General features: G+C 43.4%; 3 protein-coding genes and 1 non-coding gene across 4 annotated transcripts in view; all 4 read right to left on the bottom strand.

Moving 5' to 3' along the window:
* Positions 1-1,365: 1,365 nt before the first annotated feature.
* ppp1r15b (protein phosphatase 1, regulatory subunit 15B) lies at positions 1,366-5,670 on the bottom strand. The gene is made up of 3 exons (XM_035642489.2): positions 5,241-5,670; positions 3,056-4,398; positions 1,366-2,334 (listed from the first exon to the last, which is right to left on the bottom strand). The coding sequence occupies exons 1-3, from the start codon at positions 5,389-5,391 to the stop codon at positions 2,125-2,127; spliced, it is 1,704 nt and encodes a 567-aa protein (XP_035498382.2). The 5' UTR covers positions 5,392-5,670; the 3' UTR covers positions 1,366-2,124.
* A 1,208-nt stretch (positions 5,671-6,878) lies between these two features.
* rps13 (ribosomal protein S13) lies at positions 6,879-9,932 on the bottom strand. Its single transcript, XM_035642490.1, has 6 exons — positions 9,840-9,932; positions 9,297-9,345; positions 9,123-9,201; positions 8,454-8,623; positions 7,689-7,789; positions 6,879-6,953 (listed from the first exon to the last, which is right to left on the bottom strand). Exons 1-6 carry the CDS (start codon positions 9,860-9,862, stop codon positions 6,920-6,922), a joined length of 456 nt encoding a protein of 151 aa, XP_035498383.1. The 5' UTR covers positions 9,863-9,932; the 3' UTR covers positions 6,879-6,919.
* Positions 7,376-7,506, bottom strand: LOC118316094. The gene has a single exon (XR_004795097.1). It is a non-coding gene; the product is annotated as a small nucleolar RNA SNORA19 (small nucleolar RNA).
* A 1,322-nt stretch (positions 9,933-11,254) lies between the features above and the next one.
* The window catches only part of pik3c2a (phosphatidylinositol-4-phosphate 3-kinase, catalytic subunit type 2 alpha), a 41,236-nt gene continuing 27,664 nt past the window's right edge, over positions 11,255-24,826 (bottom strand). The window contains exons 14-33 of the mRNA XM_035641518.2: positions 24,228-24,342; positions 23,695-23,837; positions 21,642-21,833; positions 21,402-21,495; positions 21,151-21,245; positions 20,599-20,779; positions 20,407-20,511; positions 19,889-19,981; positions 19,431-19,560; positions 18,731-18,867; positions 17,850-18,019; positions 17,052-17,208; positions 16,261-16,370; positions 15,552-15,759; positions 15,300-15,424; positions 14,501-14,618; positions 14,312-14,393; positions 13,865-13,971; positions 13,630-13,755; positions 11,255-13,395 (exon numbers count right to left, since the gene is read on the bottom strand). Of these exons, the coding sequence (XP_035497411.1) occupies positions 13,213-13,395; positions 13,630-13,755; positions 13,865-13,971; positions 14,312-14,393; positions 14,501-14,618; positions 15,300-15,424; positions 15,552-15,759; positions 16,261-16,370; positions 17,052-17,208; positions 17,850-18,019; positions 18,731-18,867; positions 19,431-19,560; positions 19,889-19,981; positions 20,407-20,511; positions 20,599-20,779; positions 21,151-21,245; positions 21,402-21,495; positions 21,642-21,833; positions 23,695-23,837; positions 24,228-24,342 (2,671 nt within the window). The 3' untranslated portion in view covers positions 11,255-13,212. The remainder of the gene's footprint in view (positions 13,396-13,629; positions 13,756-13,864; positions 13,972-14,311; positions 14,394-14,500; positions 14,619-15,299; positions 15,425-15,551; positions 15,760-16,260; positions 16,371-17,051; positions 17,209-17,849; positions 18,020-18,730; positions 18,868-19,430; positions 19,561-19,888; positions 19,982-20,406; positions 20,512-20,598; positions 20,780-21,150; positions 21,246-21,401; positions 21,496-21,641; positions 21,834-23,694; positions 23,838-24,227; positions 24,343-24,826) is intronic.

Raw genomic sequence — 24,826 nt, 5'->3', positions numbered from 1 at the left:
CTCGGGTGCTTCTTATACAAAAGCTCCTTGAAGCTTTGAAATATATGAAATGCTTCCAATCAGTAACGTCTCAAAATAACCTAACTGGAAAGAGCCTTTATCGTGCAGGAGATCAGTTACATGAACAACATGTGGGAGGGAGGGTGTCAGCAACAGTGTCAGCAATTGCTCACCTTTGCACCATGCATGTGTGTGTGTGTGTGTGTGTGTGTGTGTGTGTGTGTGTGTGTGTGTGTGAGAGAGGGAGGGGTGGGGACAGCAGTGGCAGAAACCTGCTAATTGATTTCATCCCTCAGGAAAGTCCTTTCATCATACTTGGTGTTTTTACTCCTCGTCTTACGGCGGCCTTACAGCACTCAGTCTGCATGGAGACACCACCCGCCCCTGGGCAATGACAACCTCCTGAGAGGGAGTGTGTGAGTGTGTGTGAGAGAGAGACTAGGCACATGAGGAGGGGGCGATGAGGTAAAGGGTTGGGATGGATGCACAAAGCAAAATATAATCACATCCATTCAGGGTCAAACTGGGCAACACTCGATTGAGATTCAAACCTTTTCTTAGATGTGGAGGTCACAAATGAAATTGTTGTTTCAACATCTGTGTGAAGACGGTCTTAACTATAGGCTCAAAACAGTCACTAAAATGATGTTGGAAACGCATTTCCCTGGGTTTTTAGTATTGAAATCCCCAAATCAATGGTGCTTTGGGAGGTAGGGTGCGTGGATAGGGCGCTGACAAGGCAAACCTTTGGTGGGGGGACGGCACCTTGGCCTCACCACAGACAAGCGTGTCCTCGCGTTGCTCTGTGCAGCAAGCACACGGCAATCCTGAGCCCACTGGGCGTGTCACAACCGGATGAACAGCTAAAGTGATTTGACTGCGGTGCTGGTCGAAGCCCTATGTTGTGTCACTGCCATTATGTTTCCCTCCGAATCGCCGGACGGTGTTTTTGAGAAGGTGGGTCACCCCCGTCTGCTGCTGCCGGAGCCCGACCTCGGGCGTTTCAACGGCGTCAGCGATTCACAGGAAACTTCGACAGCAAGAACTTGAACTTTAAAAACGTCTGAATTGATCTTCTCACCTCTTCAGTCTTTTGTAAAGACATTGTCTCACACAGACTGCAGCTCTGTGCACTATTGTGTGGATGCCGTGCCAAAACGACCCGCTGAGAAACGTGACCTCGTGTGGGCGTTGCCAACATATTCCTGTCTCCACTGTTTTGCTCTTGGCAGATGGACAAGTAGTTTACATGTAAATCTCTCTGATGCTTGGTTACAAAGGTTTGCTTTGAGTTTCGCAGGATGCATCATCTTTTGTCCAATCTTTAGCTGGGTGGTTACAAATGAAAAACACAAAACAGTGACATGGGGATACAATCTTTTTTATTGATTTGACAAAACACCAACTGAAAAATTTAGCTACAACTGATTTTTTGGACATATTTTCAGCGATGTGATGTTACCACCAGAAGCTGAGTGAGTCACATGGGACAGTGTTTGGAACTTTGCAGTGAATGGAATATAAAAAGATACACATCTTCAAATTCAGTGCTAAAAGGCCACATTTGTGCCATCGTAAAAGAAAAATACAAGACAAAAACAACAATTTCAAGAACTGAAACTTTCGAACAACAACTAAACCAGGATTGTCTGATATGTATCCATCATGTTTAAATTAAACTTTTCAAAACACTCTGCTTTTAATGATATCATCATCATCATCATCATCTACTAGTACTTCCTCGAGTCACCACTGTGGTTTGTCTCACATTAAATAACACAAACAGTAAAACCGTACAAAAAAAATTAAATGACAAGCCCCATAGGACATAAATAAGTTACATTACTAGGTCAGTATATAAGGCATACAAAAACAACATTCCACACATTAATGCTGAGGTTAATATGAGAAAAGTGTTAGTCAGTGCAACAGCCACAAATGTAAAACAAAACCTTTTGAGGTACAAAGTTGTTCAACATGACACCGAACATTGACGTTGGCCTAACATCAAAATTTCTAAATGGCCTAAAATCAAAATCACTGTTGCATTGCAACCAATCACAAGTTCTCGTCCAAAAAAGGAAATTAAACATTCAATGTTCAGGATTTTTCTCTTTTTTTTTTTCACTTCAAGGCACCGTGCAGGTACGCCTGGATCTTCTCTCTGTGGGACTGCTCGAGGACGTGGCGGATGGTCGGCTCCGTTTCCCGGATGCGCCTCTGGAAGCGGTCCCGGTCGCGGGCCATCACCTCCCAGTGGCCTTTACGGGACGCCTGGCGAGCAAACGGCCACGTCCGCATCGCGTGGACTTGGACGACAGGAGAAAATCGCACCTGAAATCCAGAGAGAAAATAGTACAACATTTTGTTAAAATGATATCAGATGCAAGTGAAGGAATAATTAAATGTCAAATAGAGTCAGTCTATTGAAGTTCTGATTACTTTCATGTGGTCCAAAACCAAGAAAAAATACCCTACAAATTAAAAATAGAAGAGATATTTTCTGCTTGACGTAATAATTGACAAAGGTATTCAAAAAATGACATTGCCATCCTGCTCTGACTACTCAACTCTCTGCTGACTCTAGAGTCACATGAGTCACATGACTTCGTCATGACGACCGGCGACGTTGCTAACCGACGGCAAACAACAACTGGGCTCAACGTACTGCGCAGGTCTGTGTGTTGGCAGAGGGAGTCACCCGTATCTTTGACTTTCAGCCTCATAAACAGTTACTGCAGTCAGCAGGAAGTTGAAACAGGATGTCACGTAGGCCAAATGAACTGAGGGAAAACCTACAGATTAATCTGTTTTTCGTGGTTTTCGAAATTAGATATTCCAAAAACACAATTTAGAAACGGTCTGTTTCTTTCAATTCAAGCTGATTTTGTCTACAACGTAATAAATGTGTATATGTTCTTACAGCTACATCTTATAAATACTTTCCAAGACCATCTGTCTTGATGTATCACAGCCTATTGCGACCTCTTTAGAGAGTCATCTCATTGTGATACAATGCTTCACCTAATCCTTGAAATAGTTATTAGTTAATCACCTTCTTCTGGGCGGTGCCTGCTTCGCTCTCCTGCCTCTCCTCTGGAGGTGACGGAGGTGTCTGTCCAGGTCTTTTCCAAGGCACCAGTGTTTTGTCTGGATGGGAGTGGGGCTTCAGCAGCCTGTCTGGCAGAGGGGGCTTGGTGGATCTGGGTTTTTGGCCCGTTTTTGAGTCTTTGTCACGTCTATTGCCCTTTGTGGGCAGCTTGGTCGTGTGGTGGACGTCGAGGGCATCTGGAGCTTCCTTGGACTCAAGAGCCGTTGTCGGGGAGCTCTGGAGACAGGCCTGGAAGTTGAGAGGGTGGAACGGGTCATCCTTCGGACAGAGAGATTTCCACAGCTGCTCGTCGTCGTCGTCGTCGTCCTCAGATGAGGGAGGAAAGCTGCTCTCTCTGCCATCAGCGTCTGTGTATGACTTGGACGGGGGCGCGGGAAGTGAGGCCTGCGCTTTAGAGACTGTGGTGCTGGTGCTGGTGGTTCGAGGAGACGTGCTGCTGAGGGTGCACGCAGAGAAGAACATGGGATTGTAAGGGTCTGCAGGACTGCTGAAGAACTCCCACAGCCGCTCGCTCTCCTCCTTGTCGACGTCAGGGCTGGAATCGTCCGAACTGGCCCAACTGCTCTCGCTGTCCGAGCGACTGACCCAGATGTTCAGGCCTCGGGGCAACAACATCTCCTCACTGGCCTTGCTCACTGACATAATGTCAGTGTCGCTGGTGGCCCTCGCTTCGCCTTTGCTTTTCCCCATGCCCGTGTATGTTGAAATACACGCAGAGAAGAAGAAGGGGTTGTAGGGATCACTGGAGTTTGACAGAGACTCCCAAAGGGCCTGGCTTTCCTCACTGTCAAATTCGACTAGGTTCTGCTCTTCCTCGCTGCTCCAGTCGGTTCCCTCCAGGTCTTCTGACGTGTCCCGTGTGACAACTTTTTCGTTTTTAAGATCCTGCTTGAAGAAATCCTCGGGGCTTTTGAAACAGGCCTTGTTCGAACTTGAGCTGTCGCTGCTCGACACAAAGACGTTCCAGTCGCCGGGGAAGCCCATTTTCCAGGTGGACTGGTGCCCGATGAAGATGCCCTCCTCTTCCCCGGCCGTGCGGGACACAAAGTCGCACAGGTCGTCGGCACGCAGACTGGACAGCAGGGCCTCGGCGGTGGACTTGCCGGCGAAGGGGTCGCCGACGTCCGCACAGAACTCGGAGAGGGGGTTGGAACCGCCGTCTCCGTCAAACAACGAGGAGAACAGGAAGGACTCGGCTGGGTTGGCCGCCGTGCTCATGTGCTGGATGTGCTGACCGCTTTCGTCGGTGATTCTCACGTGAACCTCAAACCTGAACATTTGGAAAACTGGGAGGAAACAAGAAAAGTGTTGGAACGGTTTGAAATTCAACTGAGGATGATTGAGTTACACCGACTTGATTGGTCGGTGTAACTCAATCCATTAAAAACAAAAATGCCATAAACATACAGTGTGTGTGTATATATATATATATATATATATATATATATATATATATATATATACACACACACACACACATCAAACCAAGCAAAGCTCCTGGTTGACTGCTGGATGAGAGTACATGTTCAGATGGTCGACACTGATCTGTCAGGTAGATGACGTCATTCCCCTGTAAGCACCTGTCCTTTCATATGACCTTCTGAGTGGGTTTGATTCTCTATCATCGTGTTCACAGCGAGCCTGTCACTCAGCTGCCGGTCACTGTAGCGACGTGGGCACCGGGAGCTTCACGATCGCGACACCGGGAGCTTCCCGATCGCGACACCGGGAGCTTCCCGATCGCGACACCGGGAGCTTCCCGATCGCTACACCGGGAGCTTCACGATCGCGACACCGGGAGCTTCACGATCGCGACACGAATCTTGCGGTGCTGACTCGCGACGTTGCGTCATGCAAGGAATAGTGGATCAGCTCGTGGTTTTCACAAACCAACAAGTGGACACGTGGCAGGTGTGAGGTTTGTATTAACGGTTATTGAATTAAACTGCGACTTTACGTCCCGTCGTTAACGCGACTCACAAAAAGGATCGTATCTCACAGCGACTTAACGGTCGTTGGATTTCCCGGAGACCGTGAACACATCACAACGGTTGGGACTTGTAACGTTTGTTGTCTTGTAACGTTTGTTGTTGTTGTTTACAGTAAGGAGCTTCAGGTCGTCTCTCACCTGACATGAAGGAGCAGTAGATGACCTGGACCAGCAGCCGCAGCTGTTCCCACACCACGCTGAGCATCTGTCTGGTCCAGGGCAGGAGCGCCGTCCCCGCGCCACCGAATCTCTCCATCGCCGCCTGCTCGGCGAACACAGCCGCGGACATTTTATGTTTCCTTCTTTTCTCTCTGCTCGGACCGCGCGGCGACGTCAGGGGTGATGGCCTCACGTGTTCTGGTACTCCTCGTCGAAGACCAACAGATTCCGTTTGCTCGTCGGTGACAGGTAAGCGTCAATGTGCGGTCGCTTCATCTTCCAGTTAGTCCGTGACATTTTCTTCCGATCTCCCCTTCGTCAGACGTTCTCGTGTGTGTTCCCCATGTTTCTCTCGTCGTGTCGTGTTGTGTCGTAGAAGTGGTGAATGCCCGGCCGTCCGAGGAGCGCTCCCTATATACCTCACTGACGTACAATCAGGCCGCGCTGTGATTGGCCGTGGCGGCTGTCACTCGGTGATGGCCCCTCCCTCGCGTTGCGTAACATGTGACGCAGAGAAAATTCCCGTAATCTCGCAGGAAAGTCCTTTTATTTTCGGGCACTTCGCGTTCTTTTGACATAAATTACGTTCTAAAAAAAGAACACGAAACGTGCGTGACGTTGACAAATAACAATCACTTCTAACACACTTTATGCAGATCAAAAAAACAAAATGTACAGGTTCGAATTACAGTGGCATCGATAAATCTTTGCTGAAAGTCAACACTAACATAAATATGAACTGTCTTCTTAATTATTTTAGACCATAAGTGAAGAACTCCGATATTTCAGTATGAAGGACACAGATTCACAAATGTATAAATACTGCATTAAAAATCTTGCCCCATGTACAAAAGTATTAGTAAAAATGTGAATTAAATTAAAATAGTGCAAAAACAGTGCAATTAAAACAATGTTTGAGTAGAATTTAACTATCATAGTTGGAAGTAGAGCCATTTATGATCGTTTTAGTCGTTAGTCACCGTTTACCAGTAGCCGTCGGGGCCCCGGCAAACAATCACAAGATAAATCTAAATTGTTGAAACAATTAACGAATTTAGACAAATCTCATACATTTACATACAACTAATTTATCTGTAATCTTTGATTTTGTTGTGAATTTTTGGATACACATTCTTGGACAAACATCAGAAAAGTTTAGACGAGAGCTGCTAATGTCAATTAGCAACTCATCACGAGTCAAATAGGGTTGGTGACCACCAATTTTAATCCTGAACAGTGTATTTAATAAATTATGTTTTTCAATGTAAACCTTTACAAAATATTAATCTGAAAATTAACCAGACAAAACTGTCCAAACAAAGATAGTAGAGTATTTCACTCTTAAGGTGTGTTGTGATCCCTCCTGTTGACACTGGAATGTCCCAGCGTGGGATCATTAAAGTGCCCATCTATTCAATTTGAAGTACTAAGAAACAAAATAGAAATACTCACTAAGTAGCCCATATTATTATATAAATGAGTGAATGTACTTGTTATAATAAACCACTGAGGCCAAAGCCAATGGTTAATCACTATAACAAAACTGTAACTTGATACAAACATATATTCTAACATAAAATCTGTTTAAGTTTTAATAATATAGAAAAGACAAAACAGTTTCCAATTTCAATTGTTTTATTAATCCAAAAAGTATGTCTTTATGCCACCAGAGCAGAAGCTGTAGAGGACTCGCTGTAAACGGGAAGAAAGAAAACCATTAGAGGAGCAGTAAACCATTGTAAGAAGATTATTATTAGTAATATTGTTTAAACTGCAAAGCATTTGTCAATATATCTCATTTTCTGCTCATGGCCAGCCTGCACTCATGGGGCCCATTTTATAAACTTATTATAAAATCTACTCTTGAAATACTGTTAATAATAACAAATAAGGTATTACATATAAAATATTTCTATTGAAAGCAAGAATGTACGACTAGTTTACATTGTGAGGCAGAAACCTAAACACAAATTCAACTCCAGTGTCCATTGGAGTGTCAGTTTGACCATTTGTATAACCAATGTTACATTATAAGTTTAGATCTGGCTTGACACCAAAATGCAATAGCAGTTAGTTGAATGCATAAATTGTAGAAAATAAAAATATAAACATTTCACTGTGTGAAGGGGACTGGCAGAGGTGGCACCATGTAGCCACTCTGCTAATTTACCTCCAGCGTTTCTCTAGCACAGAAGAAATATCACTACTCTTATTAAAAGGAAGAGCAGGACAATGAATTGTGCATTTTTGCATGGATACAGGCAACAGGGGACAAACAATGCAAATCGTATGATGTTAGTCAGTTTATAACTATAACAAACATGAAATTGACTTTGTAGACCAGCCAACCAAACTAACCCGCTTGTGGGTGGTGGTCAATATTTATATATAACAAGAAAGGGTTCCCGAAGCAGAACCTATACATACTACTTCCAGTTGGGGGCCAGTACTCTCTTGGTCTTGTAGTAACGGGCCAGCCTGTGGATCCTGCTCTCGATGAGAATCAGGCGGAACTTGGCATCCTTATCCTGCAAGTATAGAAAACATTGGATTGCTGGATATTTGAATCCATCAATGCAAACCTCAGGTACAGCCTATGCCTGTCGTTTCCCCCTTTCCCCATTTTTTTTGAGTGGTAGCATTTTACATGAAAAGATCAATAAAAAAAACATTATAATAATAGGATTTGGGAGTTTTCCATTGATACTTGTCCACTCAGTTGATGAAATAGGCTCAATAATATACTCATCTAGGCTATGATGAGCAAAACATTTGGGGGCACCTGCAAATTTAACTTTTTGGAACCTATCGAGAGCACTTCAGGTTTTCTGTTTGCCCTCAGACAAGACAACCTGGGACAACGGAGGTGCTTCTATTCATACTACAATTATGTAATATATGCACATAAACGTTACACACTAGCAAACTAGGAAGAAGTATGTGATGTATAATACAGTTAGTGTTGTATTTAAGCCGCACATTAAAATGTCAAAGCATGAACGCTATAAAATTAACTAAAGGAATTGGCTACATATGTTAAATTAACAGTACATAAATAAGATGCTGTCTAGTGATTTGTCACAAAAACTAGCTTTCCAACATGTGGGTAAGCAGCTAAATATACCAGGTGCCAAGTGAACACCATCAACGGGCTCACATTTGACCCAGGTTTTGAGTCGAGCCTGGTTCTACCTTTCTGTTTCTCTCCAGATGCTTCCTGACTGCCACAGCCTTCTTGATGAGGTGGTAAAGATCCTCGGGCAGGTCAGGGGCCAGACCCTTGGACTTGAGGATCCTCAGGATCTTGTTGCCAGTGACAAAACGTACTTGGGCCACACCATGAGAGTCCCTCAGGATAACACCTAGACAAGGCAACACAGGCTTAGTCACCGTATGTCGCTTACAAGACAGCTGCTTAATTTGAAATGTTGGCTCCTTCCATCCAAATTTCTACACTAACGGAGTCAACGAGTTATCTTTAAGCATGATCTACTTATTCCATTTTGGAGGCTGCAATTTTTGCTGTCGTATTGTATTTTGTTTCCATTATTTTGTCCATGCCAGTGATGTCATTATATATAGGTGTTTGTCTTCTCATCTTAACAGTTAAAATCCACCACAAACTACACCTACAAAATGATAGTTTAATCATCACCTCATTAAAACAGTTTCAATACCAACTGAATAGTATAAACGTCAAGGAGGATTTAGAGAAGGACTATCGAACTGCATTAGTTTTAGTTTTCTACATCCTGCTATCCAAATAAAACCAATTGTTCAAATACGTCGTCCCACCAGTACACTTGGCTAAGGACATGTTTACTGATCTACTCCTGGACTTGGCCTCATAGAAACTCTTACCGATCTGAGAGGGGGTCAGACCCTTTTTGGCCAGCTTGAAGATCTGCTCTTTGACATCATCGGATGTGAGCTTCAGCCACTGCAAAGAACGGTTAGATTGTTAGAATTGGCTCACGGTTTCTTCTGTTGCAGGCATCGCTGATCGACGTTAAACCGCGGTGCGGGTATACTCACAGTCGGAACACTGCGCCTGTAAGGCAGAGCTGACTGGGACAAGCCCTTTCTGCAAAGAAAACAGGGACAATTCAGACACCTTGACAGTTTGACAGAAATATCAAAAGCAACAGAAAACCCACGTTTTACACCAAAGGAGAAAATGGGTTTCTACACAATACAACAGCATGAATCCAACGAGGCCCGGCTAACGTCGGCCCCATACTCGTGCTACTTGGCGTCACGTGGCTACTTTACAGTGGAATCGCTGCATATCGAGCAGACAGTTGTATAAATATGTATAATATATCACTGCCTTAAACCAGGAAGTCAAAGTAGAGCAGTAAAATCGTGCCGTTAGCTAATGCTAGCTAACTAGCTAGCTGAAGGTGGCTGTCGACTGGGAGGCTGGGAGGCTTTAAGTCCTTTTCTTGATTCAAGGCCTAATTAAAGAGCTCGGTTCGGTCCTGGGTCGTTCATAACAGGTTTACAGGTCATATGCCACCATAAAAGCCGACTTTGTACCGCTAAATAATACATTAAAATGATAAAACGAGAGCTCACCCGGGAGCGTGCATGCGACCCATGATGGCGGTAGAGGAAGAGAGGCCGCACACGCGACAGAAAATGGTATTTTGCGCCTGCGCCGGAAGTGACGCAACGACGCAGGCGCGGCGCTCTGAGCGCCGCCGAACGCATTCAAGGCCTACACGTTCAAAGTGTTGTTCAAATGTTCAAATGTGTTCATTCGTAGCGTGTAAAATACGAAAAAACAAGAAAATAATTGAATAATGAATATTACATGAACAATTTGTCATGAAGGATTCACTCTCCGTAAATTTTGTTACAGTAAAGGTCATTTTCCCTGAGTTAGACCTGTCAGACTAGTCATTTGAAGTAACTCTCCTGCGTTTTCGCAATGTTTCCGATTAAAACTTGTACATTACTAATTATATCATAGAAAACTTTGTTGCAAACCAAACAAATAAAATAATATTAAATATTAAGAGGACTTTTTTTTTTTTGCACATTTCACCTTCAAAATCATTTCATTTTCAAAGTGGCAGTTCCATAAATCTACACCCATTAACCTATGATGATGATGAAATGAAAACTTTTTTGAAATTTTTGTACATTAAAATTAAATTTATTTTACATTTAAAATTGTTAAAATACAGATTCCATTAATTTTCCCAATGATGTGGCTAGTCCGCATGTGGCACAGTGAAGTTTAGAACACATAACTGTGTATATAGTGGTCTGACTTATCTCTGAAGTCTCTGTATATACTACACCGACTGAAAAAAGAGCAGATACTGCATGAATCCATAAACAGGGAGCCTTATTATCAATTACCCCAGAATGCCAATCATAACTACTGTGCACCTGTATCTTGATTTGAGGCCCTCGCCCAATACAGGAGCCCTGTCAGAATATACATTTAAAAAGACCTGGTCAGTTATACTGTCTGAATATTGTGCAATGTCTATTTAATTCTAATGATATGCCCTTACACAAGCAAAAAATGAAGCTGAAAATGAAGTGTTTTAGAATGAGGCTAATGGATGGAGCTGTTGGCTCTGATAAAAAATATTACCAGATGATTTTTTTTAGAGTCTGGGTTCATTTAAAGGTTTAAAGACCTTACAAACATATTACAAATGGTTTAGTTTCACATGTGGTTGAAAGATGGGTACAATATTTATGCGCCTGGGTCTTAAGGACACACTCCCAGCAGCCTTTCTGCACACTTTAGTCATGCAGGACATTGTCGGTGACAGCACTGACATCTAGCTAAATGTAAATGATCCAATAAATACTATCTGAAAGGCCAAACTCAGCCCCACGTTCATCAGCAGCCAGTTAATCGGCTATTGTAGTCGGCCAAACACCATGTTCAAATGAAGACAAAAACCTCACGTACACCACACACACACACACACACACATACACACACTTTACACAAGAGAAGCGTCATATTTGTTCCAAAAACATTTAATGTGCTTTAGGAAAGCGGGATTACAGTACACACTGATCCATTCAGGTTACAAGTCACCAATTAAGAATAAATAACTGGCCATGTTAATACAAACTCTGCTTGCTGTCTTTGTACAGTGACTAAAAGAGTGGATCAAGTCACTAATATTTATACTGAGTGTTGCTCTTTGATCATAATTGTCTTGTAGATCTTCTCTTTAAAAAAAACCCTTTCAGATAAATTCATCATAACTTCTTTATTAAACATTAACAACCTTTGATTTATAGTAAGCAAGTGGAGAGGAAAGCAGCGAATTTCTTGCTCAGGATCTCGTTCCCTTTTTTTTAAAAATGAAGATGGTTGACGCTCAAGTTGCCCCTTTTAGCGCAGATGTGCTCACTTTGCATTTTCTCACCTTAAAATGATGTAAAACCTGACTGGATCTGGACGTCACCAGCAGTTTGAATTATTACTAGCCATTTGAACCAGCACGGCATCATTACACCACAGTCCGGCACTGGGAGAGAGTGTGGTAACTAACCCTCATGTCGTCTGTAGTTTCAACTCTGCTCCCAAACTGCATTCTGCAGGTTCAAATTGTGGTTTTGAACCACGGCAAGGAAAACGCTGAACCGACTTATGTGTCAGTGTTATGATCAGATCAGGGCAACTGTAATTTCTTCATCCAGAGCAGACAAGAGCGTGTTCCAGAGCTTATGATACAAGTTCCCCTTTTAAGGATGTGCTGTGTGAAAAGAGTCAAGTAATACCACGAGACAAACACCTGGTAGTGTGCATTTAGTGGCAGTCCACTGTTACCAAACAAAACAAAAAAAATCCATATGATGCCGGTCCGGCAGCAGACCTGCTCTGGAAGATCTATTGATATAGCTTTACAGAATATAGATTTTTTTTTCTTTAATAAGGACATATCACATTGTTAATAAAATATACATAGCAATAAGGCCAAGTTGAGCATTAAAAAGATTGTGAGCACAAACAAAGGCACCCTGTTCATCTCCCTGTCGGGCTGAGTGGTTTGATTTGCCATCCTCATTGAAGTTTGGCACATTCTTGGGGAATAATAAGGTCACTGTTGATTTTCCTGGAATCCGGCGTGTTGGACTACTCTACCCAGAAGTGTCTGCTGCAGAGCAGGAAACCCTGATGCCTCCTATTTGTCTAAATAGAAAATAAACATGGAAAGTGTAAAAATGAGCCCCCTCCCCCCTTTTTCTACTCCTTAAAAAATAAATGTGTCAATCTATATATACTCTTCTGCAAGTAAGCCGTTTTGGTCCTCTAATATCAAAATGTACAAAACATTACAGCTCTTCGTTATAGTTTAAGGAAAAAAAGAGAGAAAATAAGTGGAGATTGTTTGTCACAGAAACAATCTTGATTAGTTTCAGAGGCTCCCCCATTGGGGGGTGTGTGAATTGCCTTTGTGAGTTGTTTTATTCTGCATTCATGTCATATGGAAAATAACCTCTGAGGCAACATGATGATAGATATAAGCCGTAACTTGGTTTAGGTGTTCAACCCTGTTTGAAGCTGTGAGGATGTCACGGTGTAAATCTGCAGAATCAGGTTGCTACCGATCAGTTCTTCATCTGATAAATGCTTTTCATCGCCAAGAGCATTTGTATCCTGCCATGTTGAAAGTCTTGAGAATACCTATTAACATATTATCCTTGTGAAAGAAATAGTCAATTTGGTGTGTTAGATATGTATTGAACATTTTACTGCTTGTAATTCAAATTTGGGATCCGAGAATTGAAAGAAGCATTAATCTCCAGAGGCCCCCCCCAAGTTCTGAAGTATTTTTATCGACTTAGAGCTAAGGTGAGCAATATTTTCAAGTAAGGCCACATCAACCGCTTTTCCCATATGATGTGAACGCAGCTTCTGTCTGGAGAGTCATTCCTGGCATCAGGGAGAGGCAAGGTGGTGGGGGGGTTAGAAGTAGGGGACGGCTGTAAGTTTGTACCACTTGACCGTCTCCTTGCTGAGGTCAAAGTCTTTAAGTCTGAGCGTGATGCCGCCCAGAAAGTAGTTTTCACGCAGTGACTCGGCGCTGAGCACGCTCAGCTGAAGCTCCCGCAGGCCCAGGGTTTCCTTGCTGTAGCCACTGTACACCAGCTGTGGAGGAAGAGGATGAAGAAGTGAGCAAAGGGTCTGCTCCGGTTATTGGCCGCAAAGTTCTTTTATATTGGGGAGCAGCTGTTCGGGTGACCCAGTTAACCATGTTCTTATCACAAAGTAAACTTAAGCTTATAATTTACATTCATGAAAATCAGCCCCCTTGGTTTATAGAGTTCAGGAAGTATAAATATAGAATGTGGATGGAGGCGATAAAATGTATTATTTCCAAACCATCTCATTGAAAGTAGGGTTTCTGGTTTTCCTCGAGATCTTTGTCTTGCGCTTGGAAGTCTTGTGCGGATCTGGAAGCAGGTAGGTTTTCACATACGGGTTGGGATCTGTTCCATCTTCAGACACCTGAAAGGCAGCAAGCGGAGTCATGGGATGACAACGGATGGATACACAAAACAAGAATTAGAACTTAGGACTATGTGTCAAAACAGCATCAACTCATGGCTGCGTTTACCAGATCCCTGATGTGCATGACCATGATGAAGAGAGTGCTGTTCCTGTAGGAGATCGACAGCTTCACTTCTCCTTCCACCCGACCGGAGGTGGGGCTCGGCGGCGGCTCTGCGAACGGTCAAATATCACGCATCACAATCATGAAGTTGGAATAAGAAGATTACACAAATTCTTTCACACGGGTAGTCAGAAACAAACATTTCAAAATACAGGCTAAAGTGCAATGAAATGATCAATAGGAATCTTTAGCTATTCATGTTCCTTCTACATGACACAGTGATGGACTTAGTTGCTGTGGCTCTATGTTGTCAGTACAAGTGAACACAGTAGGGGACATTTCTGTGGCTATAGAGGAGAAACTGTGTATGCAGCTGTTGTTATTTCCAACTGCTTTAAAACAGAAGAGGGACCATTCATAAAGTGTGAAATGAAAAGTGCAGGTAATCACCTGGTGCTTTGGGTGTGGCATCTAAACCTTCCGTCTTGTCATCCCGTGCGATTGGATGATAGAAGGTGTAGATCAGGTCACACTGGAAACAAGGGAACATGGGATATATTCACTGCCATGTTCACATTTCTAAAACTGTCACATTTTGTTTCCTGATTCTCGTGCGTTTATGTGTGTGTGTGTGTGTACCTGAGTGACCTCTGTGGAGCTCCTCATCAGGTTGTGAACATAGTTGTTGAGCTCCAGCTTCCTCTTGGCTGCTACTTCTTTGATGTGGGTGCGACCGAGCACCATTTTGTTTGGGAAACTATAGAGATGAGGAGAGATGAGGAGAGATGAGGAGAGAGAGAGAGAGAGACAGAGAGACAGAGACATGGGACGTTTACTATCACAGAAGCTGATGTGAGGTAGCGTTTGCATAGAAAACCTGAAAAGCTCATAGGGGATGAGATAGGTGGGCAATAGGGTTAAAGTTCGGCAGTATTAGTCCACACAGTATTAGGTGAAGGTGAGATTCTTTCTTCCAAAAACATGCCATTTAACTTGTGTTAGGTTGGGCATTATGCTCTTTAGTCATATTAGTTTCCTGTTTTCTTTTGGTTAGCTGGTAGTGGGCGGGGCTTTTTCAATTGACTGTGGCCCGGGTCTGATAAAGACTTCTGGGCAGCAGATTCTCACAAACGCGTGAGAGAGAAAGAGAGAGAGACACCCAACATCGGAGCAACTATCTGCTTCTCTTATAGAGAGTTAGCCATTGAATGTTAACACTTCCAGTCTACTGCACACTCTACATTAGGGAGTGAACTTTACCCTAGCCACGTTCAGACAGAACCGCCATTTCTTTCTCCTAACACTTGATAAACACACTGTGATAAGCCCTGATGTGTCACTGAAGAGATGCACTGTATTACTGACCCCCTAGTAAGAATGTCAGGTCAGTCGTTGAGATATTAAGAGGCTGAGGGTCACAGCCGAGGTGACGCCCTACCTCGGCAGCTTCCAGAGAGGGAAAAGTATGGTCAGCTTGTTGTGGAGCTCCTGGAACTCATCAAAAGTGCGGAAGACAAACTGGGGCTCATTCTGACCTTCCCTCAGGATCCTCACTACATATGTCTACACAGAGAGGACAGAGAGGGAGAGACATGCATCATGTGTCAGTGCTTTTTCCGGTTAACATACAAAGATGTGACGGAGCACGGAAAAGTAAGTCGTTTTAAGAAATACACACAGCGGGACTCACATAATGTTTGTCGGGGTTGTATCTCTTCTGGAAGGAAAAGATGGACGCGTGAAGGATCCGGCCCTCCTGCTTCAGGGTGTAGGTCTTGGGGGAGAAGGACAGAATGGGCTCATCGTTGGCCGGCAGGCCGGAGAATCGTAGCTGGGCAAGGTTGTGGATGAAGAAGTTGAACTTGGTGGCCACACTGCCAAGACTGGACTCGATTAACCTGGAGAGAGCGGAGGAGGAAATACAGGGAAGTGAGAGAGGAGACAGCAATGAGACAAAAATGTAAATATCAATTATCTGTTATGACCTAAGACTCCTCAAGACTTTTTTCTCAAATACCCTTTGAACAGGTTTAGTCCCAATCCGGCCTAACTGGTATTACACAAACATACGTATACCTGATACAGCTTCTAGTGTGTCGGCTGCTGTAATGTGAGACAACATCTACTGTATTTCTGTGCTCCCTTTACTGACACTGCCATCTGGTGGATTGTGTATGTATGAGCAACAACAACAAGTTGTCCAAGAACTCCCTCTGATTAAAAAAAAAAGGTCCATCGAAAACAACAAGCAAAATGAGGGAAAAAAAAAAGTCAGAGGAAAGACTGATTACTCCCTTTTTCGTGGTGTTCCCAGGTTTGAAGTTTGAACGTTTTACTAAGCCATACATGGAGACAGTTGATCGGGACGACTGCAGAGAGCAGTTGTGTGGTGTGTTTACCTCGTGAAGAAGATTGTTGCCTCAGCGTCTGTGTTGTGGGGCTGCAGAGCGTCAAACACATACTTCAGATCCTGAGAGCCAGTCAGCTCGGGGAGGCCTGACGACGTCATCTACGACAGGAGACAAACATGAGTTCAAACTAATTTTTCAAGCATTCATTTCCAAAGTAACTTGGCAGACATAATAAGTAACATTATTGCATAAAATGTATACATCTATACACATTACATTTGACGACACAATTAAGTTTTCAAAATAATGCATATACATGCTAATGAATATTGAATGAATCCAGTTAACTTAATTCCTTTCAGAATTAAACGAGTTTCAAAAGACTATGTGACAACGAGTTACACTAAAATATTCATTTTCTCTTCAGGCCTTTTGCATGTTGTTTAATGCATCACTGTGGCTAATTAAATACCCTTGTGTTTGACAGGAGACACAAATACTTCCCTTTAGAAATGAAATACACAGTCAAAATCCTTTTGAGAAAGAACATAAAGTAGCCTCATAAAAACGGACATTTCCAGGACAACAGTGAACCACTGAGCTATTATCAGGGCACAGCTGCAGGGGCTCTGCTCTTTGTCTGCATGTCTGGGTATTCTGGCCATTGCAGGTGCAAAGAAAAACAGTTCAGCAAAACATGGAGGAAGCATAACAACTAAATAGCGAAACAAATCTGAAGACAGAGAAGAATGGTGAGGCAGTATTTGTATAAATGTATGAATGTGTATGTATGTGTGTGAGTGTGTATAAATAACTGATGTGTGTGTGTTCTGTCTCACCAGTGACAGCAGGTTGAGGAAAAGCCCGGAGTGCTTGCGGATGAGGTTGTAGGCCTGGCAACACAGGTCTACAAACAGCTGGAAACGACTGGTAGGACGCTCGCCTCCGTTGATGACGTATGCCATGTCAGAGGTCAGGACGAATGGAGCTCGGTCCCTGATTGGAAAGAAGGAGGGACGAAGAAGAGAAGATTTAAATTCAGCTTCTGAGAAGAAGCCAAGAAGAGTTTGTGGATCAAAGGTCTTTAGTTTAAATCCCTGGGAAAATCCACCACAACTACCAGAGGAGCAGCCTTCAGCAAAGTATTTCAGTGAAGATGCTCAAATGCCAAAAGTCTGTTGCTGTGGCTGTAGGGCAGCCCACTTGGACACATCCCAGCAGGGAATGTGTGTGAATGTGCGAGCTATGAACCAGGTGATGTCAGAAAAACACATTAATCCTGCTGCAAAGAAATATCTAGTGTGACTCTCCTCCTACAGGCCTGTTGGTCAACTTATCAAAGGATGGGAACGAATCATGTCCTCTGGTGAACCGTAGCAGAGACTACCACCAGGACAACTTCAGTGTCCACGTTGTCATCATTGGAATGGGTAAAGTAACCAATGGGTCAATCTGGGTTAGGGTTATCAATTGCAGGTTAGCATTCCCCACCGAACTACTTGGCAAAAGACAACGATAAACATCCTGGCACATCACCTTTAAACCCTGAGAGCGCATCAAAGCATATTTTATCTGGAAGGCACTCGCTCACACGTATACAAACGACCGCACAGCAAAGAGCACATGTGATTTTTTACCTTTTGAAGCTGCCAAACATCTGAGCGTGGCCGAGGAACTTGCCAAAGTCAATGTGGAACATGTGACCGGTGGAGCGCAGCATGATGTTGTCATTGTGGCGATCGCAGATACCCAGTATGTAGGTTGCGACACAGCATCCGGCACATGAGTAGATGAAGTTCTCTGATGCCTGGAAAGGAGAAGAAGAAAAGAGAAAGACGCTATAAGAATAATTTAGCTGGTTACACAGGAGAACTTCCATGAACACTGGCAGATTTTGTGAGCAAAGACAGAAGCCTAAATGCTTGAGATGAAAGTGCAGTTTCTGACCAGAGAGACAGATTCAAACAGTCCCAGAACTTATTAAATGATCTTGCAGACTTTCCAGTGATGGTGTAAGAACACTCTGTAGTCACCAGCCTCAACAACAACAGAACTCCATGGACAAGCTTATTACTGCGTCCTGCTTTATGTCCCCAGATTTTCAGGGTCAGAGGCTATGAGTTGGGAGTAAGGTTTCACATTTACAGGTGTCAAAGGTCACGCAGTTATACAACTGCCATAAACTCAAAGAGTTCATTCACTATGTGTTTTTAACTCCAGCACGGACATGTTACGGTTGTAATATCTAAGCCCTTTTTTAATGAGGTATTAAAAAGCAAGTGTGAAATGATTGTATGTTGCAAAACGCTGTGTATGTAAAGTTTATTGAGCAACAAAGACTGCAACTACACTTTGCCCAGACATTATCTGTAAAAAAATAAATTAAAAAAAACATAAAAATCATGTAACACATTCTTTTTTTTCCCTTTTCCCTCACAGCCGCTGGGGGTTGTAGTGGCAGTTCGACAACTGTTCTCCTTTAATCGTGCATGTGCAAGCATATCCTTGGTGCGTGTACCTTCTCATACTCATCCTCAGCAGGGTTGTACTTGCGAAGCCACTCTGCCAACGGTTTGTCCTTGAAGGATCCAGTGACGCCGTACTCCACTTGGATCTTTCTCAGGGTCTCGGAGGAAGGTACCAGCTCCACCATGCCTGGATAACACGTGACAGCTTTAATCAAAACAATGCAAGCACAGAGGATTTTTTCCCCCTTAGAGGATAAAAAGCTTTCAGGACTTAAAGGGGCTACGTTGACAACAGTCACCTCACTTATTAAATTGTGTTGTATGGTAGAGGGGAAGAATATGGAAAATTGTTAAATAGTAGAATGAAATTGCCATTACACAAATGTAAGCAGAATGATTATCCACAGCTGTTTGAGGTTTGGATTTTGCAAGGAGAATTGGTTGATCATAGTTTTACATGACAGTATTATTCTAATATCTGCTTGCGTCATTTGACAGAATACTTCCTTCTTACAATCGAACACTTGGGCAAAGGGATGTATTATTCCTGTGGCCATTTCAGACTAAAACAAACAGTGAGGACTGTGTCTTTATGAACTGCACAAATCCAGAATCACTGTGTGAATCACTCATAGGTCACTTCTGACCTATGAATGTGTCAACAGTATGTCTGTGCTTTGGTCAGAGGGGGGACATCTAAAGGTTGTCTTGGTTTGAGTTCGCCTGCCCGCCTGTGTGTTTGTCTCGTACCTTTGTCTTTGCCGGTGGAGATGCATTTGAAGTTGACGATGCGCAGGTCCAGCCCCTCCTGCAGCCAGATGCGGTCCATGATGCGGATCATCTGAAGAGCCAACATGTCCTGCCTCAGGTCTTCTCCAACCTGATACACAAACACACGCACACACAGATTCTTTTTTAACACACTGCACTTCTGTTATTACTGGCTTGATTTGACTTCAGCCACCAGGGGGCGCAGTGTTCAGATGATAGGATGTAAAGAACAGATGAGATCTACCTGATCACGGCTACCCAGTTTAAACTAATGACCGATGAGTGAAAAATACACAAGAAATAGTTCTTTGGTATTGCTTGAAATACTAATGGCTGATTATAGGGTTCATTGTCTACCTCGTGTGTGTGTGTGTGTGTGTGTGTGTGTGTGTGTGTGTGTGTGTGTGTGTGTATGTGTGTGTGTGTGTGTTCAGTACCTTAAACATAACATTGATCTCTTCTCCCAGTGGGTCAGCGTTGACCAGGGCCAGCTTGAGGGGAACTGCGTTGGAGTTGAAGAAGGAGCAGGTCTAAAAGCACAAATAGACACAATATGATTTTTTATATTGTTTTTATTGTATGGCTTTATTTCTTGTTCAAAAATGTCACCGTCCAATGACTCAAGCAGAATTAATAAAGTTATTCCTGAGTTATTTCTGAGTGTCAAGTAGAGGCAATCAGATTTCTGTCTGGTTAACCAAAACACATTGATGTGTTCCGATATAAGAACTTAAAAACATAATGTGTGGATAGTATCCATAAAGGAGATCCATTAATATCAAGTGTAATTGGGGTCTACGTTTAATTATCAATTGAACAACAACTGGTACTATAAAGCCTGAGTTACGTAGGCTGATTAACCATAGGGGGAAGGTCTGATTAAATATTTTGTGCCAAGAGCTGGGTTAGGGTTAGGGTTAGTATAAAAATTGTTGTGTTGTCATATTGCTGTTACCTTGATGTTAAGTTCCTTGGCCACCAGACTGGGGCTGAGAGGCAGTCGGCAGCTGTTCTTCTGGAAAAAGTTCTGAACGTTCTCGAGGCCCTCCTGCAGCGCCACCTGAACACACACAGATGTAATTATCCATATACACAGAACAGTAAAAGTATAACATTGTAGTCCCACTGCAACAGCACATGGACTAACCTGTCGTGTGGACCCCCCGGCCTGCCTGACCCTCTCGGCCACGGCTCCCAGCAGCGTGACAAAGTGGGTCTGTTTCTCCAGCTCTGCCCTCAGCTTGGCCCCGCACAGACACAGCAGGGCACCCAGCACCCGTTCATAACGCCAGCCCCAGGCAGGGTCCTGCACAGCGTCCTTTAGCAGCCTGCAGCCGTTACACACACATCACAACCGGCAACACTTACAGGACACGTTCTTTCTGGACACTAGTCTGTTTTTATGTAATCAGCATCAAAGTGCTCAAAATGCAGTTTAGCTTTGATAAGTAACTTAAACAACTGTCTTCAGGGAAAATAAAAGCAAGATAACATGTTGTATGACCACTCCTCCATCCCACTGAATGACACAAGAAATAAGTCAGTGTCAGGTTTAATCAATTATGTATCACAAGCAATGTAATCTCTATAGTTTTTTCCCCATGATCAACATGTTCTGATGCTCTGGTCGACCATTTCTATACTTAGCTATTATCGGACAAATGTGTGTCTGGTTGCTGTGTGGGTGCTGCAGACTGACCAGCAGAGGTAGTGAGCGATGTTGATGTTGCCTTGTGCTCTGGACAGCAGGAACACGACAAGGGCGTTCTTTAGGTGACACTCAAACTTTAAGGCCTGGAGAGACAAAAGGAGAAGAGGGACTAAGAATGACTGTTTGCTCAACTGTGAGAGAAAGGGGGAGAATACATGAAAAAGACAAGTTGAGTAATAAGTGAAGTGTCTGGGTGAATGAACATGAAACAGTATTTTAAAAGTGCATGTTAACTGTACCTGTACGAGCTGTGGCAGGTAGCCCGCTAGCTCATCATCACTGCTCTTCTCAATCCAACTAACAGCCACACTTCTAACCTCTGTATCTGCAAACCTACACACACACGCGCACACACACGCACGCACACAACAAAAAAGATGAGTACGGTTGCATGGGAGAGTTAAATGACTTCAGCTTCGTCAAGAGACCTGCAGCCCCACAGACCAAATGTCTGCACAGGCATTGAGAACAGCACATACTTTGAGTCGAGCAGCTCCAGTGCAGTGACGGGGGGCAGAGCCGGCCAGTGGTGCAGCAGGGAGTGGATGTGAGCCATGCTGGCCCAGTCCCAGCTGGGCGCACTGGCCAGCACCTTGGGCAGGCTGCTGGGGTGGTCCCTCTGACAGTGGAGCCGATGGTCCCACAGGATGTGGTGATCTGCCCGCTTCAGCCTGGAGACAGAACAGAGTAATGCCCACGTGTATCATATTTTGTCCGTTCCAACCCTATAAACATAAACTGAACGCGAGTAAAACAGGGAACTCACAATGCGGATTGGCAGCATCAACAATAATTTTTAAAACAGACAACGAGAATGCAATGCAAAATGTATTAACAGCAATGTGATCGTAAGGTCACCTGTGCACATTTCCTCAGAACATCTGAGAAAATCAGTTTCGGGTAAATGAGCCATAACTTCTACCATCTCTAGTGGAAATCCTCAGTGTTACAATAGCAATGAAGGATAACTCTGTCTTGTGTGCATCCATTTTAACTGTGAAACTAATAGAAATTAAGAGCTGGCATGTTTAGACAAATAAAGCTAGAAGAATACAATCGTATCATAAGAGTTGAGTCACGTGTCTCTGGTAATTCAACGAATCACACAAGGAAATAACATTTCCTTAACTCTACTGACCCAGTCAGACATTTGGCTCATGTCCTGACCTGCTGTGTCATGAGGGACTTAAAGGGACAGTAAGCGATTCTGGAGAAAGCTTGTTCCTCTCTTTGTTGTTGTTGTGATTTTACTCAAAAGCGTCAGCTTTTTTACAAAACGTGTATTGCCTTAGAATCGCTTACGGCCCCTTTAAGAACATCTCTGTCACTTTATGATGAAAAGCTTAAACCAAACAACCTCTGTCAGCTAACATTGGCTTTCTGCAGTCGTGAGAGTTCCTGGTCTGCACCTGACCCTGAACTCCCTCTAGTCATAAAACTGACAATGTCTCTTTTAGTAAATAATGGAATCTCGCACACACACGCACACGCACACACACACACACACACACACACACACACACACACACAAAAATTGAAGCAAAAGATCAATAGAACTGCAGCTCAAAAAGTCTTGTGCCCATAGAGGCAGGAGAAGTGAATGGGCAGGACAGAGAGCAGGCGGACGAGCGCCCAGTGAGAGAGCGCTCTGTGCTAAAATGTTGGTTGAGACTCATGGATGTTGGCAGAGTGGTGGAGATTTGGCTGGCAGCAGGCATAAGAGAGCATTTAGCCGGGTCCTGCAGCAGCTGGAAGAGCACTGCCACACGGGAGCAGACAACATACAGGCGTTTATGGGGAACTGTGGCTGGCAAAGTCAGTGGCGTTTAAATTTTTTTTTAAATCTCAGCTTAAATCTAGTAAGTCCAATGGATTCTGGGTGGTCTGACAGAAAGCCAAACAGCTGTCTGCTAAAGGGGATAAAACATAACAAGAAATACTGTTTCTTTGCAGGTTTTTTTAAACTCATTGTACGCAAGTCTACATAAAGCACAACCAGCACTCAATTATTGCAATTATAATTTGTGAGCACATGCACTCCACATTACTCACTTTTTCCAAGTCCATTCAAGTTTTAAATCCCAGAGGCCACATATTTGATAAGGTCAAATACAATTCAAACGTGTATCATCATCACCTATGACAGACGCTCCATTACAAACTCAGTAATGTTGTCTCTCACACATGTCCTGGTACTCATTAATCCACATGGCAGTACTTTGTTAAGAAAACTCCAATATCGCCTTTTGTTGCAGATGGACATTTAAGTCGCAATTTTAGAATTGGTTACACTATCCATCCAGCAGCTCCTTAAAGCCTCTCGTGTTTTTTCAAGGAGCACATCTGTTTTGCACATCGAGAACATCATCAAAATGATTCCTGCAAAAATATTTCCCTTACAAACTCTCAGAACTGAAGAAAAAGGAAGCACCATAAATTGTTAGAGGTGTTGATATTCACTCTCAGATCCATATGTTTGTATTTCAATCTCCCCATTATATAATTCTGGAAGCATGAGGGAGATTCCCGTACCCGAAATTCGAGGCCCGACTGCAGATTTTCTCCAGTTTGCGTCGGAGGTCTGGGTCCAGCTCCTCCAGAGGGGGGGGCTCCGGGCTGGGGGCTTCCTTGGGCCCCACGTATAAAACGTCCAACGATGAGTTGGGGAAGTCCACCTGACGATGACGCAAACACAAGTGCAAAGTTAGGTTCAGTTTATTCCTCTGGAGTATATATAATTCAAAAAGACACATTACATCAGAAGTCACCCATGTTCTTTCATATTTGTGAGAGATTGACTGAGAATAAAAAACGGAAAACTACAATAAAACCAAAAATCAGTTGTTGGAAAGTTGTTAATCTCACGCAGTTTGACAAGAACTTATAACCTAACAGTGCTACCACCTATTTTACTACTACAACAATGATCATTATTACATTACAACTATTTTATTTTCTACGAACACAAAAAAGACTACACCATGACGCACTACTACACTTCTTTCTGTTAGTTACAGCCTACTACTAAGATCAATATCTACAATGCTGCTCGTGGCACCACCAACCTGCAGTATGATTCTCTCTGTGGGCATCCTCTTGCGGCCTGTGGAGCCGGCGGCAGCAGCAGCTCCCTGGGTAGTTGTCCACAGACAGAGCAGCCTGCTGCCCCTGGCAAGCACCCTGAAACAAACAAGTCAGCAATCAACAACAGCAAAACACTAACCAATTACGATGAGCAATCTCAAAAACAGCATTCTCCTTACACCTCCATAAGGATGTTATCTTTCAGGATGTTTCAATAATTTGCTATTGCTACACTAATTATTCCACATGCTACGAGAATATTGTTCATCCCGTCTTCAGGGATGGATAACCAAACAGGCCTGCATGTAACAGAGCATCTATATGTATGAACTTATAATCAAGTGTTTCTTGACAAACAACCACAAAGAGAAGCAAAATGACTACAGACAATGCAAGTATACTCTCTTTCAGTGTTGGGGTCCTATGAAGGATGGGTGGGGGTCTTTTACCTCTCTGTGCCAAGGGGACCATTTTCTTACTTTCCATCCTTGCCCAGTTGGAATTATTTTTCAACTTATGCGCATCTAAAGAGCGTGGGTTGCTGTTCAGTTAGTTTTTTGTGTGGGTGGAAAACTGAAAA

Source organism: Scophthalmus maximus, chromosome 7 (genome assembly GCF_022379125.1).
Source record: "Scophthalmus maximus strain ysfricsl-2021 chromosome 7, ASM2237912v1, whole genome shotgun sequence".
Lineage (NCBI taxonomy): Eukaryota > Metazoa > Chordata > Actinopteri > Pleuronectiformes > Scophthalmidae > Scophthalmus > Scophthalmus maximus.
The sequence above is the reverse complement of the archived record's forward strand: the minus strand, read 5'-3'. Positions and strand labels throughout refer to the sequence as shown.

Bases quoted from the DNA above. Each gene is read 5' to 3' on its own strand.
- rps13 (XM_035642490.1), bottom strand. From the start codon at position 9,862: ATGGGTCGCATGCACGCTCCCGG. The intron at 8,624-9,122 runs GTAAGAGTTTCT...TGCCTTGTCTAG, and splicing joins TCTGACCCCCTCTCAGATCG to GTGTTATCCTGAGGGACTCT. The intron at 6,954-7,688 runs GTATGTATAGGT...TCCCGTTTACAG, and splicing joins CTGGCCCCCAACTGGAAGTA to CGAGTCCTCTACAGCTTCTG.
- ppp1r15b (XM_035642489.2), bottom strand. From the start codon at position 5,391: ATGTCCGCGGCTGTGTTCGCCGAGCAGGCGGCGATGGAGAGATTCGGT. The intron at 4,399-5,240 runs GTGAGAGACGAC...GTTTCCTCCCAG, and splicing joins CTACTGCTCCTTCATGTCAG to TTTTCCAAATGTTCAGGTTT. The intron at 2,335-3,055 runs GTGATTAACTAA...TCTGGATTTCAG, and splicing joins CAGGCACCGCCCAGAAGAAG to GTGCGATTTTCTCCTGTCGT.